At 43.9% G+C, this 15492-nt stretch overlaps 1 protein-coding gene across 1 annotated transcript in view; it reads left to right on the forward strand.

Annotated features, from left to right (window-relative positions):
* The first annotated feature begins 650 nt into the window (after nt 1–650).
* The window catches only part of PAN3 (poly(A) specific ribonuclease subunit PAN3), a 53587-nt gene continuing 38745 nt past the window's right edge, over nt 651–15492 (forward strand). The window contains exons 1-3 of the mRNA XM_073662477.1: nt 651–1309; nt 10617–10735; nt 13581–13647. Of these exons, the coding sequence (XP_073518578.1) occupies nt 1036–1309; nt 10617–10735; nt 13581–13647 (460 nt within the window). The 5' untranslated portion in view covers nt 651–1035. The remainder of the gene's footprint in view (nt 1310–10616; nt 10736–13580; nt 13648–15492) is intronic.

Genomic DNA, 15492 nt, shown 5'->3' on the forward strand with positions numbered 1-15492 from the left:
ATTTGTCCTGGTCACTAAGGAACTAAATAACTTTTCTTTTCCGCAAATGTAAATAGCAAAATCTTAAATTAAAAAAAAAAGATCCTATTTGCTATTGCCTTGTGCATAATTATCCAAACTAATAAAAATGTTTAAATATTGTACCAATAAGTAAAAAAACTAAAAAAATTAAATAAAAAAAATATTAAGGAGTCATATGAACCCCAAAATGTGTTTTTTTTTTCATTTGCGGTTTTCTTTTTATACGTTACGTGGTAAAATTAATGGTGTCAGATCGTAAACTCGTACCACAAAAAACAAGCCCTCGTATAGCTACAGAGATGGAGAAATAAGAAAACTATGGCCCTAAGAAGAAAAAAAACTTTAGCACAAAAAAAAAAAAAAATTGTGTGATCCTAAGGGGTTAAAAAAAAATGGCTCCCATGAGAAATCCCTCTGGGCCTCATTTATTAAAACCAGGTAGTAAAAACTGTTGCCCGCAGCAACCAATCACAGCGCAGCTTTCACTTTCTCAGGGCAGTTTTTAAAAAGTAGTAGCTGAACTGTGATTGGTTGCTAGGGGCAACAAAAACAGATATTTGTATCAGGTTGAATTTTATGAATAAACTTTATTTATAAGACATTGTACAACTCCTGTGAAGTGCAGTACGCTTAGTGTAACGTTTCCGGTGTGGAATCGTCACACAACGGAGCAGAATGCAGGTGTGGAGCTCGCCTCCGTCCCGCAGCAGCTCCGACCACACCGCTGCCTGCTACAGAACTGACCTACGCGCGGCCGTACAGGCAGGCGCCTCTAGGATCCAGGAGGCCGCGGCTCCCAGCATGCCCCGCGCCGCGCATGCCTAGAACGCCCGTAGCTCAGGAAGAGGAAAATAGGAAAACAGCGGAGAGAAAAACAAGAGAAGAGCGGAGGGGGCGGGGAGGCCTCGTTATCCCGCAGCGCCCCGTGATTACCGAGCCCAGCTGTTCTGAGCTGTGGGAATCTTCCCCCTTTATATTTCCCTCCATGGTGGCGGCCAGCTCTGACCCGCGGTCATGAACAGCGGACTGCCCCCGACCCCCTCCGCGGTGGTGGCTGCCCCCGGGGCGCCCCAGCTGCCTCCTATGGGGGGACCCGGGGTGAAGCTGAAGTTCTGCCGCTACTACGCGAAGGATAAGACGTGCTTCTACGGGGACGAGTGCCAGTTCCTGCACGAAGAGCCGCTGGGCATCCATGGCAACAGCCTGGCGGGGTACCCGCTGCCCGGGCCTGTCACTCCGGGGGGCAAGAAGGTGGAGCTGGGAGGACTGGACGGACCGCGGCTGACCAGTGAGTGTGTGCGGCCTAGTGCGGAGTCGCACTGACGTCAGCGGCACGTAGAGTGTGGGCATGCTGGGACTTGTAGTTCCTCGCTGGGTGACAGCCAGCATGGCTGCCAGCTGTCAGTCTGTATGAGCAGACCTCAGCCATGTGGTGATCCCTGCCCTGCTGCCTAATGGGCAGGAGTGTGTGACATGTGGGGCCTGTACTGTCATAGGGTACCCCATAAGTGTCCTACAGGTGGGGGGAGACCTGCGTCTGTCCTGAGGATGACAGCCCCCTCTCATGCTGCACAGGCTTCATCCAGAAGTGCTGTATGGAGCAGCTGTGGGTCCTGAACCCTGCACCCTTATAGGTGTATAGATGGCTGTGATACACAATGTGAACGCAGCCTTATCGTACAGATGGCAGCCCCGTCTTATGCCGCACACAGGCTGCATCCACGTGTCCTGGACTCTGCAGCCTTATAGGGGTATATATATGGCTGATCCGGGAATGGTTGTCCTACGCGGACATGTGAACACAGCCTTATCGTGCAGATGGTAGCCCCGTCTCATGCCGCACAGGCTGCATCCACATGTGCTGTATGGAGCAGCCGTGGGTCCTGTACTCTGCACCCTTATAGGTGTGTGTGTGTGTGTGTGTGTGTATGTATATATGGCTGCTCCAGGGGTGGCGATTATACAGACATGTGAACACAGCCTTATCGTACACATGGCAGCCCTGTCTTGTGCTAAGCACAGGCTGTATTCACGTGTGCTGTATTGTGCGGCCACAGGTCCTGATCTCGGCAGTCTTATAGGTGGATGGTGCTCATACACTGACATGTGAACACAGCTGTAGTGTACAGATGGCAGCCCTGTCTGACTTTATGGGGATTCTGATAATGGCAAAGTGCAATTGCTCAAATTAAGTCATTAGTGGGTCCTGACCTGTGTGTGGGGTCCACATCACAGCAACACAAGACCACTTGAATATTGTAACTATCTTTAAGACACCTGTCAGCATGTTACATGTAGCACTATTGGTACCGTTGTCTAGGTCCCTAATAAAAATGACACCTTGTAGAGATCTGATGTGCTAATCATGAGAAATCTAGTGTAAAAGCCATAATATACTTGTCTGATTGGAGTGCACTGGGGGGGGGGGCCGAAGCACATGGTAGAAGCAGTATGTGTATTGACACACCCCCAGTGCACTTATTGCATGATCTGCATATGGGTTCTACACTGATGTTCCAGTCATGAGAAATCTAGATCTCTACAAGGAGCATTGCATACAAGGAGCATTGCATTCATTCCATATGTACAGATACTTACAACTTCCTTTTAAATAGTCACCGGTCAGGTAGATCCCATCTCCCCTGAGCATGACCTGTAGTACCAGCCATGGTCAGACACAACACTTGTTATGGAAAAGCAGCAGGCTTTTTTTTTTTTTTTTTGCTCCGGACAATCACTTTACATTTTTTGTTTTCAGCTCCCAGAGCAAGAATGAGAACACACAGATTGTATGACTTATGAAAAATGACCCAAAGGAAAGCTTTGTTGCACATAACAACCAATCGGAGCACAGCCCTTATTACTTTACTTATGGAGCTTATAATAAATGAGTTGCACTGTGGCTGGTTGCTATGGGCGGCTTACTGCCCACTCCCCATTGAGCATGTTCAGCTGAGCTTCCATGCGGGGGATGACATTGGGGTGACTGAATATGGCCACCATGAAGCTAGGTTGAAGCCACGTCTGTGCCCCTGTTTATGGCTGTCAGAGGCCTCGGTCTGAATCCTTGAAAGACTAGATAACTAGATAACTTGAGTTCAAGGAATCCAAAATATATCAGTCCTCCATTAGACTTTCTTTACATGTCTCATTCTCTTGAGAAGACCCTCAATGTAGTGGGGTCAGAACCTGGTCTAGATAACTACATCAAATTTTTTTTTTTTTTCACAATTCTTTGCTTCTCGCCTATTTTCTATTGTTCTTCCTTACCCACAAATTTAAAAAGCAGCTGTGACTGCATGTGAAGAGACACAATGGAAAGTTCATCGTGTAGAAGCCGTCCTGTGTTGTATGGGCAACAGTTTTACATAAAGGGTGCTTCATAAGATCACTCACAATTGTGACTGATCGAGCTGTGACCTCTACCTGAAGGGCTCAATCGCCCGAACCTTCCACCAAGTCCTTGCATCAATTTCTACTGTACATGTACTTCAAAGATACAGTTGTGCTAAAAAGTTTACATACCCTAGCAGAATTTTTGCTTTCTTGGCCTTGTTTCAGAGAATATGAATGAAAACAAATAACTTTTTCTCCACTCATGGTTATTGATTGGGTGAAGCCATTTATTGTCAAACTACTGTGTTTTCTCTTTTTAAATCTTAATGACAACCAAAAACATCCAAATGACCCTGATCAAAAGTTCACATACTCTGGTGATTTTGGCCTGATAACATGCACAGAATTTGACACACGTGGGTTTGAATGGCTACTAAAGGTAACTTCCTCACCTGTGACCTGTTTGCTTGTAATCAGTGTGTGTGCATAAAAGCTGAGTGCGTTTCTGGTATCCAGACAGACTCTTGCATCTTTTATCCACCCAATGATGTTTCTGGATTGTGAGTCATGGGGAAAGCAAAAGAATTGTCAACGGATCTATGGGAAAGGGTAGTTGAACTGTAGAACACGGGAAAGAGATACAAAAAGATATCCAAGGAATTGATAATGCCAGTCAGCAGTGTTCAAACTGTGATTAACAAATGGAAAATCAGGGGCTCTGTTAAAACCAAACCACGGTCAGGTAGACCAACAAATTTTGGCCACAGCTGCCAGGAAAATTGTTTGGGATGCGAAGAAAAACCCACAAATAACATCAGCTGAAATTCCTGATTCTCTTATAACTAGCGGTGTGGCTGTTTCAAGATGCACTTGAAGAAAAATGGGCTGCATGGTCAAGTCGCCAGAAGAAAGCCATTACTGGGCAAATGCCACAAAGTATGTCGCCTACAATATGCCAAACGCCACAGACAAGCCTCAAAACTTCTGGAACAAGGTAATTTGGAGTGATGAGACCAAAACTGAACTTTTTGGCCACAATCATAAACGTTACATTTGGAGAGAGGTCAACAAGGCCTATGATGAAAGGAACACCATTCCTACAGTAAAGCATGAAGGTGGATCACTGATGTTTTGGGATGTGTGAGCTACAAAGGCACAGGAAACTTGGTAAAAGTTGAAGGAAAGATGAATGCAGCACATTATCGGCAAATACTGGAGGCAAATTTGCACTCATCAGCTCAGAAGCTGCGCATGGGACATACTTGGACTTTCCAACCTGACAACGATCCAATGCACAAGGCCAAGTCGACCTGTCATTGGCTACAGCAGAACAAAGTGAAGGTCCTGGAGTGGCCATCTCAGTCTCCTGACCTCAATATCATTGCTTTACTCTGGGGAGATCAAGCGCGCAGTTCATGCTAGACAGCCCAGGAATTTACAGGAACTGGAGGCTTTTTGCCAAGAAGAATGGGCAGCTCTACCATCTGAGAGAATAAAGAACCTCATCCACAAAAGACCTCAAGCTGTCACTAATGTTAGAGGGGGCAATACACTGTATTAAGAAATGGGGTATGTGAACTTTTGATCAGGGTCATTTGGATGTTTTTGGATGTCTTTAAGATTTAAAAAGGGAAAACCTAGTAGTTTGACAAATGGCTTCATCCAACCAATAACCATGAGTGGAGAAAGTTATTTGTTCTCATTCATATTCTCTGAAGCAAGGCCAAGAAAGGAAAAATTCTGCCGGGGTATGTAAACTTTTGAGCACAACTGTAGATCCAATTTTTAAAGGTCTCCTGAATGCCTTTTGTTTGCTCACACGCTTACACTGGTATTTTTCTACAATAGATAATATATCTAGCACATAACACTGATACACTCCAAGATTTACACCCATTATTACCAGTGACGGGTGTCTCCATGGATGCACAGGTGACTGGTGAAGGCACTGGTTGTTTCCAGGCCATGCAGTCTGACCAGGCATCTGACTATCACTATCTTTATGGCTTCCTCTAGAGCAGGGATGTCAAACTCAAACACAGAGGGCCAAAATGAAAAACTTGGACAAAGTTTCGGGCCAACCAGTATACAGTATAATGGGCCCCACACAGTCCTCGCTGCAGAATGATGGGCCCATATAGGGGTGGTGGTTCTGGTGTTGCGGGCCAGAGTTTGACATGTATGCTCTGTAGGGAAGTAAGAGGAGGGATGAACCAGATGTCTGCTTTCCTCTATTTTGATGATGTATATTTATGTATCTGTGTGGTGGTCACTGACAGGGGTTTGGCACTGTTTCTGTAGGTCTTTATTGCCTCGTTTTACATTGCAGATGTCCTTAACTTCATTTAAGGAACACTCTCCACCCCATATTAACATTAGCGGGTGATGCCCTGAGCTGGACAAGTGCAAAACTGCTTTAAATTGCACCTAGATCAGTTTAAAGCCTCATTGAGATTTCTTGTTTACATGTCCAATCACCCATACAAGTCTATGGGTCCGTGAAAATCAAACGGCACACGGATGGCATCAGTGCACAGTGTTTGCTGTCCATAATTCACATTGTAATGGATAAGAAGTTTGCAATTTAATTTTCCATACATTAAAAACACTGATGGTAAAAAGTGACCATCCACTAATGACACTCGGACAGTGTTCTGTATAATGGACAGCTGCTTGAGGCTTAAAGCTGAACCTTTTCCAGTTCTGCTTATGTACAACCATTTCTATTTGCTAAACTTAAGGGAGCTGTCCATGTTTATCTTGACGGTCTGCAGGCATTCTGACTGCAGACTTGTAAATCCTCACATCGCACATTGAGGGTTGTCTGGTGGTGGAACGGTCATGTGACCACAGGTATACACTATGCATACTCTGCTATATTCTGACTAGACGTGTGCAACCTCCTCTATACAAGTGAATGGAGCAAGGCCTAGCATGTAGAGTTGGGATGTAGCTTTAAGTGCATATATTGCATACTTGTGGTCAGCATTGGAGAATCTTAGCTGAGGGTTCGCAAGTCTGCAGTCTCATGGTGACTGTAGACTTTTGTGAAAAATCTGGACAACCCCTTTAATTTCCAAACACTCTGAAACTGGAGATTCCCTTCAAAGACTTGAAATATTCTTAAAGGGAATGTCATCAGAAAATTAGCTATTGTTGAAATGGGGTTCTTGTGTGCATTTCACCCCCAACAATCTTTGTTTTAAAGATGATATTGTAACTTTTACACTGGGTTATTTTAGGCCTCTTATTTCCTGTCATTTCATGGAGTTTTCAGCAGGCTCATTATGATCAGTCACCAGTTTACATTGAGTTTGTATACAGATGGTAATGCAGAATCCACCAATCACAATAGGTGATGTCACAGCTGACCCTGCTCCCCCTCCAATCAGTGACCTCTGCACTCTCATTAGATGCCTCAACACTAACAATCGGAATGACTGTTGCTGCTACTGTGCATATAGATGTCCTGAAATGGGATGTTTTTTAGAATGGCCCCAGCATGAAACTTACAACACTTTTATTAGACTGTTATGGGGAAAACAAAAAAGATGCCAACGCTTATTAAATCAGGCTCTTTTTTAATAGCTAATTTTTGACACATTCCATTTAACAGGGTATATATAAAATTAATAGAGTGGGGGACATCTATACAGTATCTTTAAGCCTTTTCCAGAGTGGTCAGTCTTGCTCAGGATGATGCGTCTCTTAGAGGTGTCCTATATATCATTGACATGTCCATATATTGCATACACTGACACGCCCTAATGCACTTTCAAGCTAATTTGCATGTGGCTTGATCTCCTCAGTGGGGCAGTGGTTTACTACAAGACCTTTATGGTTGTATAGCACCTAGTACAACAATCAATTATAACAATAGTTTCAGTAGTAAAACAATTCCTTTCTAAGGCTGTGTGCCCACGTAGCATTTTTCAAGCGTTTTTGATGCGGAATTTCCGCAGCGTAAACGCTTGAAAAACGCTTGGTAACACGCACCCCATGGTCCCCAATGGGATTCCGCAAGTTCTATGCACATGCTGCGGATTTTTCCGCAGCGTTTATGCTGCGTTCAAAAATCCGCAGCATGTCATTTAATTTTGCGTTTCCGCAAGCAGAATTGCCTTTGTTCAATGCATAAAAAACGCAAGGCAATTCCGCATGTGGAAAACGCGTGATAAACGCGCGAAAAAAGCGCGATAAACGCGTGCGGAATTCCGCATGCGTTTTTCCGGGAGAGGACTTGCATTTATGCAGCAGAAATTTTCTGCTTCATAAATGCAACGTGGGCACATAGCCGAGTATCAGCCAACTGACTTTACAGCTTGGGGTGCGTTCACACAGGATTTTTTTTTTTGGTCTTTAGTGGAATTTGCACCACAATCCTCATTTAAGAAGAACATTCACATCCTTCTGTAATAAGTGAGTAATATAAAAAAAAATCACATATGATATATTTATATTATATATTTTTTTTGGCACTTAAATGAAAGTATATTTAAAAAAAACAAAACAAAAGAACTGCAGAAAAATCCAAATTAAACTCCATGTAGTTGTATCCTAACTTAGAATGCACCCGCAAGTGGAGGTGGGGGGGACACGAACCTACAATAAATAGTAGTACTTGGTTAACACCATTTTGATCAACAGAGCATAAAAGCCATCCCACTATGACAAGGTGTACCCTTTCAAGACGGTCCCAAACTCTAGTATCTTACCTCGCTATGTGCCAGCAGGACTCTCAATGTTTTCCTTGGTCCTATCTGTTAATGGCCACAGTTTGTGCACCTATATATTACACTTGTACCAGCAGGTGTGCCGGCCCTCCTTTTGTTGCTTTAATGACTTCTACTGTGCAATCATTTACTAAAGTCTCCCTGTTATATACAAACTAGATGGTGGCCCGATTCTAACGCATCAGGTATTCTAGAATATGTATGCGGCCGACCGGGCGCGACCAAACAGCAAACAATGTTAGTGAGGACTGGGGAGCGGCGCTGCCTGTGCGGGTACTTCCGCTGCGGGCAGCTAGGAGATGACCGGCTAGTGCCGGTCATCTCCCGGCTGCATCGCCACTGACCTCCATGCGACTACCGTCAGGAGATCAGCGGCTAGGGCCGCTGATCTCCCGACGACAAGTGTGAAGGGAGGACCAGGGAGCGGTGCCGCCTAGGCCGCCGGTTGGGTACTTCTGCTGCGAGCAGCCGGGAGATGACCGGCTAGCGCCTGTCATCTCCTGGCTGCATTGCCGCTGACCTCCGTGCGGCAGATGAGCCGCTAACGGCCGCCATCTTGTTCTGAAATCCCGCGTTGCTGATTGGTCCGGCCGCGGCCAATCAGCGATGCGGGATTTCCTGGACAGACAGATGGGATAAGCCGATTATATAGTAGATGTGGACCCATGATCTGTCTGTTCTCATTACTGGTGGAGGGTCACATGGGCTCACTTGATAAGGAGCCATTCAGGCCTTCTAGATCAAGCAGTTGGTTAGGATGGCGACATAGTGACCTTGTACAAAGCGCTGACTACAGGAGTTGGCATTTCTATACATTGCTTAGATTTCCTTGTGCTGTGTAAATTTCTCACCTGAAGTCAGCCCTATAACGCTGCCTGTCTGAGTGTAACCTGGATCTGGTCATGTTCATGCATATTTCTTCTTCTTGGTCCAAACATCTCCAAAACTTTTCAGGTTTGGTTTCCATTTTGCTTGTAAGGCCCAGTTCAAACATTTGGTTTTTGTGCTATGGGTGACCAAAATCATTGAGATCCCACTGATCACTGTCCTCCTTGATTTTTCAGAAGGGTTCTCATGACAAAAACTTTACATACTGGTGGTTATTAACAAGAGAAACTGGATCCCTGCAGGGGTAACTTAGCCTTGTCTGCCAGTGTTTAAATGAATAAGATAATATTCTATGGCGCAGGGTCTGTCATAGTGAGGAACTTCCTACCTCTCACCCTGTATGCTATCATGGGGCATAAGTAAAGGCTGGATTATTGGGACACAATTTGCCCCTTTTCTCAGTCTGCTCTCGTAGTCCTAATCCTTATAGGGTCTTCAGTCTCACATATACTAGCTTTCCTTACACAATTCATTAGTTACACAGCAAGATAATTGTGAAATGAGCGTTTTTAGTGACTCATTCACAATTGTCTTACAGATTTATGTGTGGACCTTTTAGTCAGGGCTGTGGAGTTGGAGTCTGTCAGGGAAATTGAGGATTCTGAGTCAGAGGTTTGGCTTACCGACTCCACAGCTCTGCTTTTAGTTGGCCTATTGACCACAATGGGACGTAGTGCATATAATTGTCCTCAGTGATACATTGTGATGGTGCACACCATGGCCTCTTGGTTCTTGGATTGGTGCAAAAGACCTCTGCATGTCTGAATAAATTCAAGTTCTGTTCTTGAAATTTTATGGATATTGGATTATCGCCACATATGTGTAGGGTGAGATTTTGCTTGGAGCCACCCATACAGCCCCTGTACATGAGGCTGAAAAATATTTAAAAGGGTTCGTTCACTACTTGGACAACCCATTCTGAGCCCTGTTTCCCCCAGTAAAATAACACGTATACTCTCCTTCGGCACCATTCCAGCGGTGTCAGCTCACCCGGGGCTCTTGTGACAATTACCACAGGGATCACGTGACATAACAATCAGTGCTGGTTTCACTCCCCCCTATGGATGTAATTGACGTTCGAAAGAAGTGAGGGCTACGGCTGCTGTCAATTCCTCTGGATGTCGTAAGCTCTCCAAAAGAGTGAAGCCAGCGCTGATTGGCCGCAGGGATTGCGTGATATGCCATAACATAATGTAACGCAAGCCCCGGGAGAGCCAGTGCTAACACTGCTGGAACTGTGCCGGCACCAGAGATGACCAAGTGTTTTACTGGGGAATAAAACATGGGGATTTAAGAACGGGTTGGCCGTAGAGGGACAACCCTCTAATCTCCAATATTGCCATTGGAGATATTTATTATTGGGATTATTGGAGATTATTTATTATTGGGATATTGAGCAGAAAACTGGGACAAACCCTTCTGAACTTGCACCCTTTTTTTTTTTTCTTTACGTAATTATAATAGTTTATTGCTAGCAAAAAGTTTGCATTAATGTGTGGATGTGACACTACTTATACATAATGTGTAAAATGAGTTCAGTGTAATGTTTCTGTGAATTTCAGGTCTGTCTGGTGTGCTTGTGATTTTACACTTTTTTTTTTTTTCTTGAATAAATTGCTCATTTGTCTCCTCCTCCAGTTCCTGGAATTGATGGTGCGTTACCAGACTCCAGCCTTACCGATTCTTATTTCAGTACCAGCTTTATTGGAATGAATGGCTTTGGAAGTCCTGCAGAGGCAAACTACCCTAGGATGCAGGTAAGAACAGCGTGCCCTTTTTCTATCATTTGATCACTGTTTCTGTGCTAGGCGATCAGATGTTCTGATATCTCCACAAGTCTTCATTTCCCTTCTGTGGCACCACCGGACAAATGGAGCCCTACATGGACCGTCTATGTAATCAGCGATACTGTGGGTCCTCCAGTGAGATTTATTGTAGTCTCTCTGCCTAATGGCAGACCGCTGCTGATTTTTTAACCCTAATGACTTGGGTATAGTTTTTTCAAAACTATGCGACTGGAAGGAGAAGTCGCAAAGTCCCATCTTCTGAAAGTCTCTAAACTTGCCACATTAAAAAAACAAAGAACAGGTCTGCTCAGGGGCCTCTTGGTCCATTTTTTTTTTTGTTTTGGGATAAGAATAACTTGCCAATTGGGTTTTATTAATGTTGCACAGTTTGGCATTTGCAAGCTTTGATTATGTGTAACTTATTCTGCAGGCACCAATGAGCAGGGAAATCCTCAGTCAGCTCATTCTGTGTATGTAGTTCTTGGGCTCGCTCCGCCCTGTGCTCACTGTCCGGTGCGTACACTTAGGGCAACTGTTTAATACAAATCCCCATAGACTTTAATGGAAGTCTGATCTGTAGAACTGATGAGAATAGGCCATGCGCAGAGTCTCACAGACAAATACTTTTTATTTGAATATTTATATATGTGTAAAAAATGTTAAAAACTGGGGTGTATAATTACCCATGTTCTGTCTCTGGAGAAAATAGAGATCACATTGACATGTCAGGCAAGTGTGTAACGCTGGGCCACATTCACACTGACAATTCTGTTAACTCCTACTGCAGCTAGCACTGAGCTGGTAAACAACAAGTTTGTAAAAATCAAGCTGTACAAATTTTTTATTAAACTCCTTTGCAAAAGTCGTTTTAGCCCCAAATACATGACTTTAAGAGGGGAATGAAAAAAATTCACCCATTCCTGAAGATGTCTGTTCTTTTGAAGGGGTTGTCCAGGATTAGAAAGTCTAAAAAAAAAAAAAAAAAAAAAAAAAAAAAAGGGTGCCACCACTGACCATGGGTTGTCTGCTATTGCCACACTTGAGTGGGGCTGAGTGGCAATACCAGACACTACCTATGGTCAGGTGTGGTGCTGTTTATAGGGACTTTGTCAGTATAGAATGACTGTTCAAATCAAATACAGCCACTTGGTGCAACATGGCAGGGCCAATAACTTATACACCTTCCTACCTGCTTGGTTTTAATCTTACTCTACCCCCTCTTTGACAGCTTGACAGAATAAGAGCAGGGCAGAGATGGATGGGAAAACAAGTGAGGCTGTGCACTTTAAGGGGTATTCCATATCAAAGATCCGATCTCCATATGTGGTAGGTATAATATAACATAGCAAATGCCTCCAATTAGACATGTAGTATAGTTCTTCTGATTCATGATGTTGCTTACCCTATGTGCATGGCATTGCAGTAGCTTAGACTTCCATGGTTACGACCACTCGTATTGTGACCGTTACTTAGATAGCTAGTTGCTAGTGGCTGTAACCGTGGATACCCAAGCTACTGCATTGCCTGGCTCATAGGGTAAGCAACATGGTGAATCAGAAGAACTATACTAAATTTCTAATTGGAGGTATTTGCTAATATTACACCTACTACATATTTGGATAGGATCTTCGAGATGGGAATACCCCTTTTTAAATGTTTAGCCATGCCATGATGCACAGAGCACGTGTACTTGCTTTAAAGTGAGTGTCAGCACAGAATGACTGTTCAAATGAAGTGCCTACGTTTTTCTAATCTGGACAACCCCTTTAAAAAATATTGCAGTGTTTGGGGTCAACCCCTTTAACTCTATTGGTACGCGCCTCAGACTGCACTCTTCTATATAGTGATTATATAAACATCCATCTACATTGTTGCTCCTCTCTGGTGTTTGCTTCCCAAAGTTACACAATAGATGGAGTGCTGTGCACCTTACTTTTCCAGAACCTCATCGTGCTATTCTAGCTCAGACTCCGTGCCCTGTTCAATATATGAATGACCGTGAGCCGTTCAGGATTAGCGGGTATCCTTGCAAAACTATGGTAATGGTGTGATCGTAGCACACATGCATTCTCTCTCCTTTATGGTGCTGTAGTAGAGGCTCTGCTGCATCATCTTCCACACCATGTATTTGCCATAAGAACTTTAACCATAATTTAATCATGACATTATAGTCCCAAGTCTAAACTTTAAATTTGCTCTACAGGATCTGGATCCCTTTTGACTTTTTTGCATTTTTGAAAAGCAAGAATAAGGTGCCCCACAGCACTAATTTTAATTGTCAAATACAAGAACCTAATAAAGGAGATGTCTAGTCTAGATGCTCAGTATAGGTGATCAATACCAGATCTGTGTTTGGGTACAACACCTTGCACTTCACTGATCACCTCTTTTTAACATTGTTATAGTAAATGGGCACATATCACGTCAGCCGGAGCTCATTAGGAGCCGTTCTGCAGTGTCCAGCATCGGCATTGCAGCTCCGTTCAGTCTGCTTACATCTGGATGATGTCCACCGATCTCCTATCCTGCAGACACGTCTTCAATATCTCTAGACCGGACAGCCCCTTTAATGTCTGTCTAGTGTTTGGTTTATTTTTCTACTTTAGAGTAAATGAAAACTAGTCACCTCAGTGGTGCTAGGAGCAGTTACAGGTCTGATGTTTTGCAAAGGTTACATTAATTGGGCCATTTTCAGTCTGGTTTTTATATGTTCACCTACTGCCATATAAACCTTGTTATGGGCATTGGAGTAACTGATGTCCTGTGTTTCTTTTACACATCTGTGCAATTTTTACAGAATTTTTGTGTTTTGTAGCGGATGACAAACAGCAGCAGTTCTCCCAGCCTTCTCAATGACAGTGCCAAGCAATATGCCGGCCATGGTAAGGACAATTGCGATGTAATGAAATGTATAATGCCTAATTGTGATCCACTATGCAAGACTGGAGGGTTTTCCACGCTAACTCTTGAGAAGGGGGGGGTGGTTTATCTCGCCTCAAAACTTTTTCTTCTAAATAAGGTCCGTGAATTCTAGATCACTGCAAGTGGAGGGGATAGGGAGACGTTACAATGGGCTAGTCTTTCCTGCAGCTCACTTGTCAGCTTTGCTGTATAACCTGGATGAGTGCTTGCAGAGTTCTCTCTTTATCATTAGAGGGCTGGTGATTAATGACAGCTCTGTTCTACCAGTCAGGAAATTGTACAAAATCAAACACAACCCAATCCATCCCCCTAACATCTGCTGATAGAGCATTGTTGAGACAGATGACTTTGAGGGTTAGACCTTAAAGGGGTACTCTGGGAAGATAAAGTGTTGTACTGTCCCTGCCCTCATAAACTATAAATGTGATGGCCAGTGCACTTTAATTATCTTTATAACCCTTTTAATTCTGTGTGGCAGGATCTGCTCTTGACTGCTCACCCCTCCTGTCTGGAACCTTGGGTCACACAGCAGTGTGCAGCTCCTGCCTGTAAATAACAGCCAGCCTGAAGAGGGATGTGGCCACACCTCCTGTTCACTGCTGAGAATTGGCTATTAGACTGGCTGATAACAGCATGGAGCTCCACACAGCTGTAATGTCCCAGACAGGGGTGAGCAGTGAGGAGCAGCTCCAGCGGAGGGCAAAAACCCCAAATGATTTGGCCAATCTTCACCTGAGGAAAAATTCCCTCCCGACTCTGAAACCAGCAGTGAGAATAAATCCCTGTATCAACCTACTATTTTATTTTTAAGTATATGCTGAAATCTGCCTGGTATCTAGAAATGCATCCAGACCCCGCTTGAACTGGTGTAGTGAATCACATTACCGTCTCCTCACTCAGTGAATTCCATATTCTCACTGCTCTTACCGTAAAGAACCCCTTCCTATGCTGGTGCTGAAACCTTTTCTCTTCCAGTCTTAGTGAATGCCCTCTTGTTACCGTAATATCCCTCCTTTTGAACAAATCCCGGGCAAGGTCTCTATACTGTCCCCTAACATATTTGTACACATTTATTATGTCCCCCCCTCAAACCTTCTCTTTTCCAGGCTGAATAGTCCTAGTTTTGCCAACCTCTCTGGGTATTGCAGTCCCTCCATTCCCTTTATTAATTTTGTTGCCCTCCTTTGTACCCTTTCAAGCTCGTTTATATCCTTTCTATATATTGGGGCCCATAACTGAGCACAGTATTCCAAGTGTGGTCTGACCAGTGCTTTGTACAGTGGAAGAACAATGTTCTCATCCTTTGCAGCTATACCTCTTCTGATACATCCCATTACCCTGTTTGCCCTTACAGCAGCAGCCTGACTTTGGGCACTCCAATTTAGTTTGCTATCAATCAAGATGCCCAAGTCCTTCTCCATCTCTGAATTCCCCAATGATTTCCCATTCAGTGAGTACTGGTGACTTCCATTTTTCCTTCCCATATGTATGACCTTACATTTCTCCTCATTAAACCTCATTTGCCATTTAATGCTCCACCTACCCAGCTTATCCAAATCCCTCTGTAGGTCTGCACTGTCCTCTTTTCTATTAATTGTTTTACATAACTTTGTCATCTGCAAATATTGATATTTTACTATTTATCCCGTTGACTATGTCGTTAATAAAGATATTAAATAACATTGGGCCTAGTACAGACCCCTGTGGTACCCCACTAGTGACGCTTACCCAATCTGAGTATATTCCATTTATAACCACCCTCTGCCTTCTATCCTTTAGCCAGTTAGCTACCCACTTGCAGACAT

This window comes from Phyllobates terribilis, unplaced genomic scaffold (assembly GCF_046119375.1).
Source record: "Phyllobates terribilis strain yellow unplaced genomic scaffold, ASM4611937v1 Scaffold_2__4_contigs__length_985480577, whole genome shotgun sequence".
In the NCBI taxonomy this organism is placed as follows: Eukaryota; Metazoa; Chordata; class Amphibia; order Anura; family Dendrobatidae; genus Phyllobates; species Phyllobates terribilis.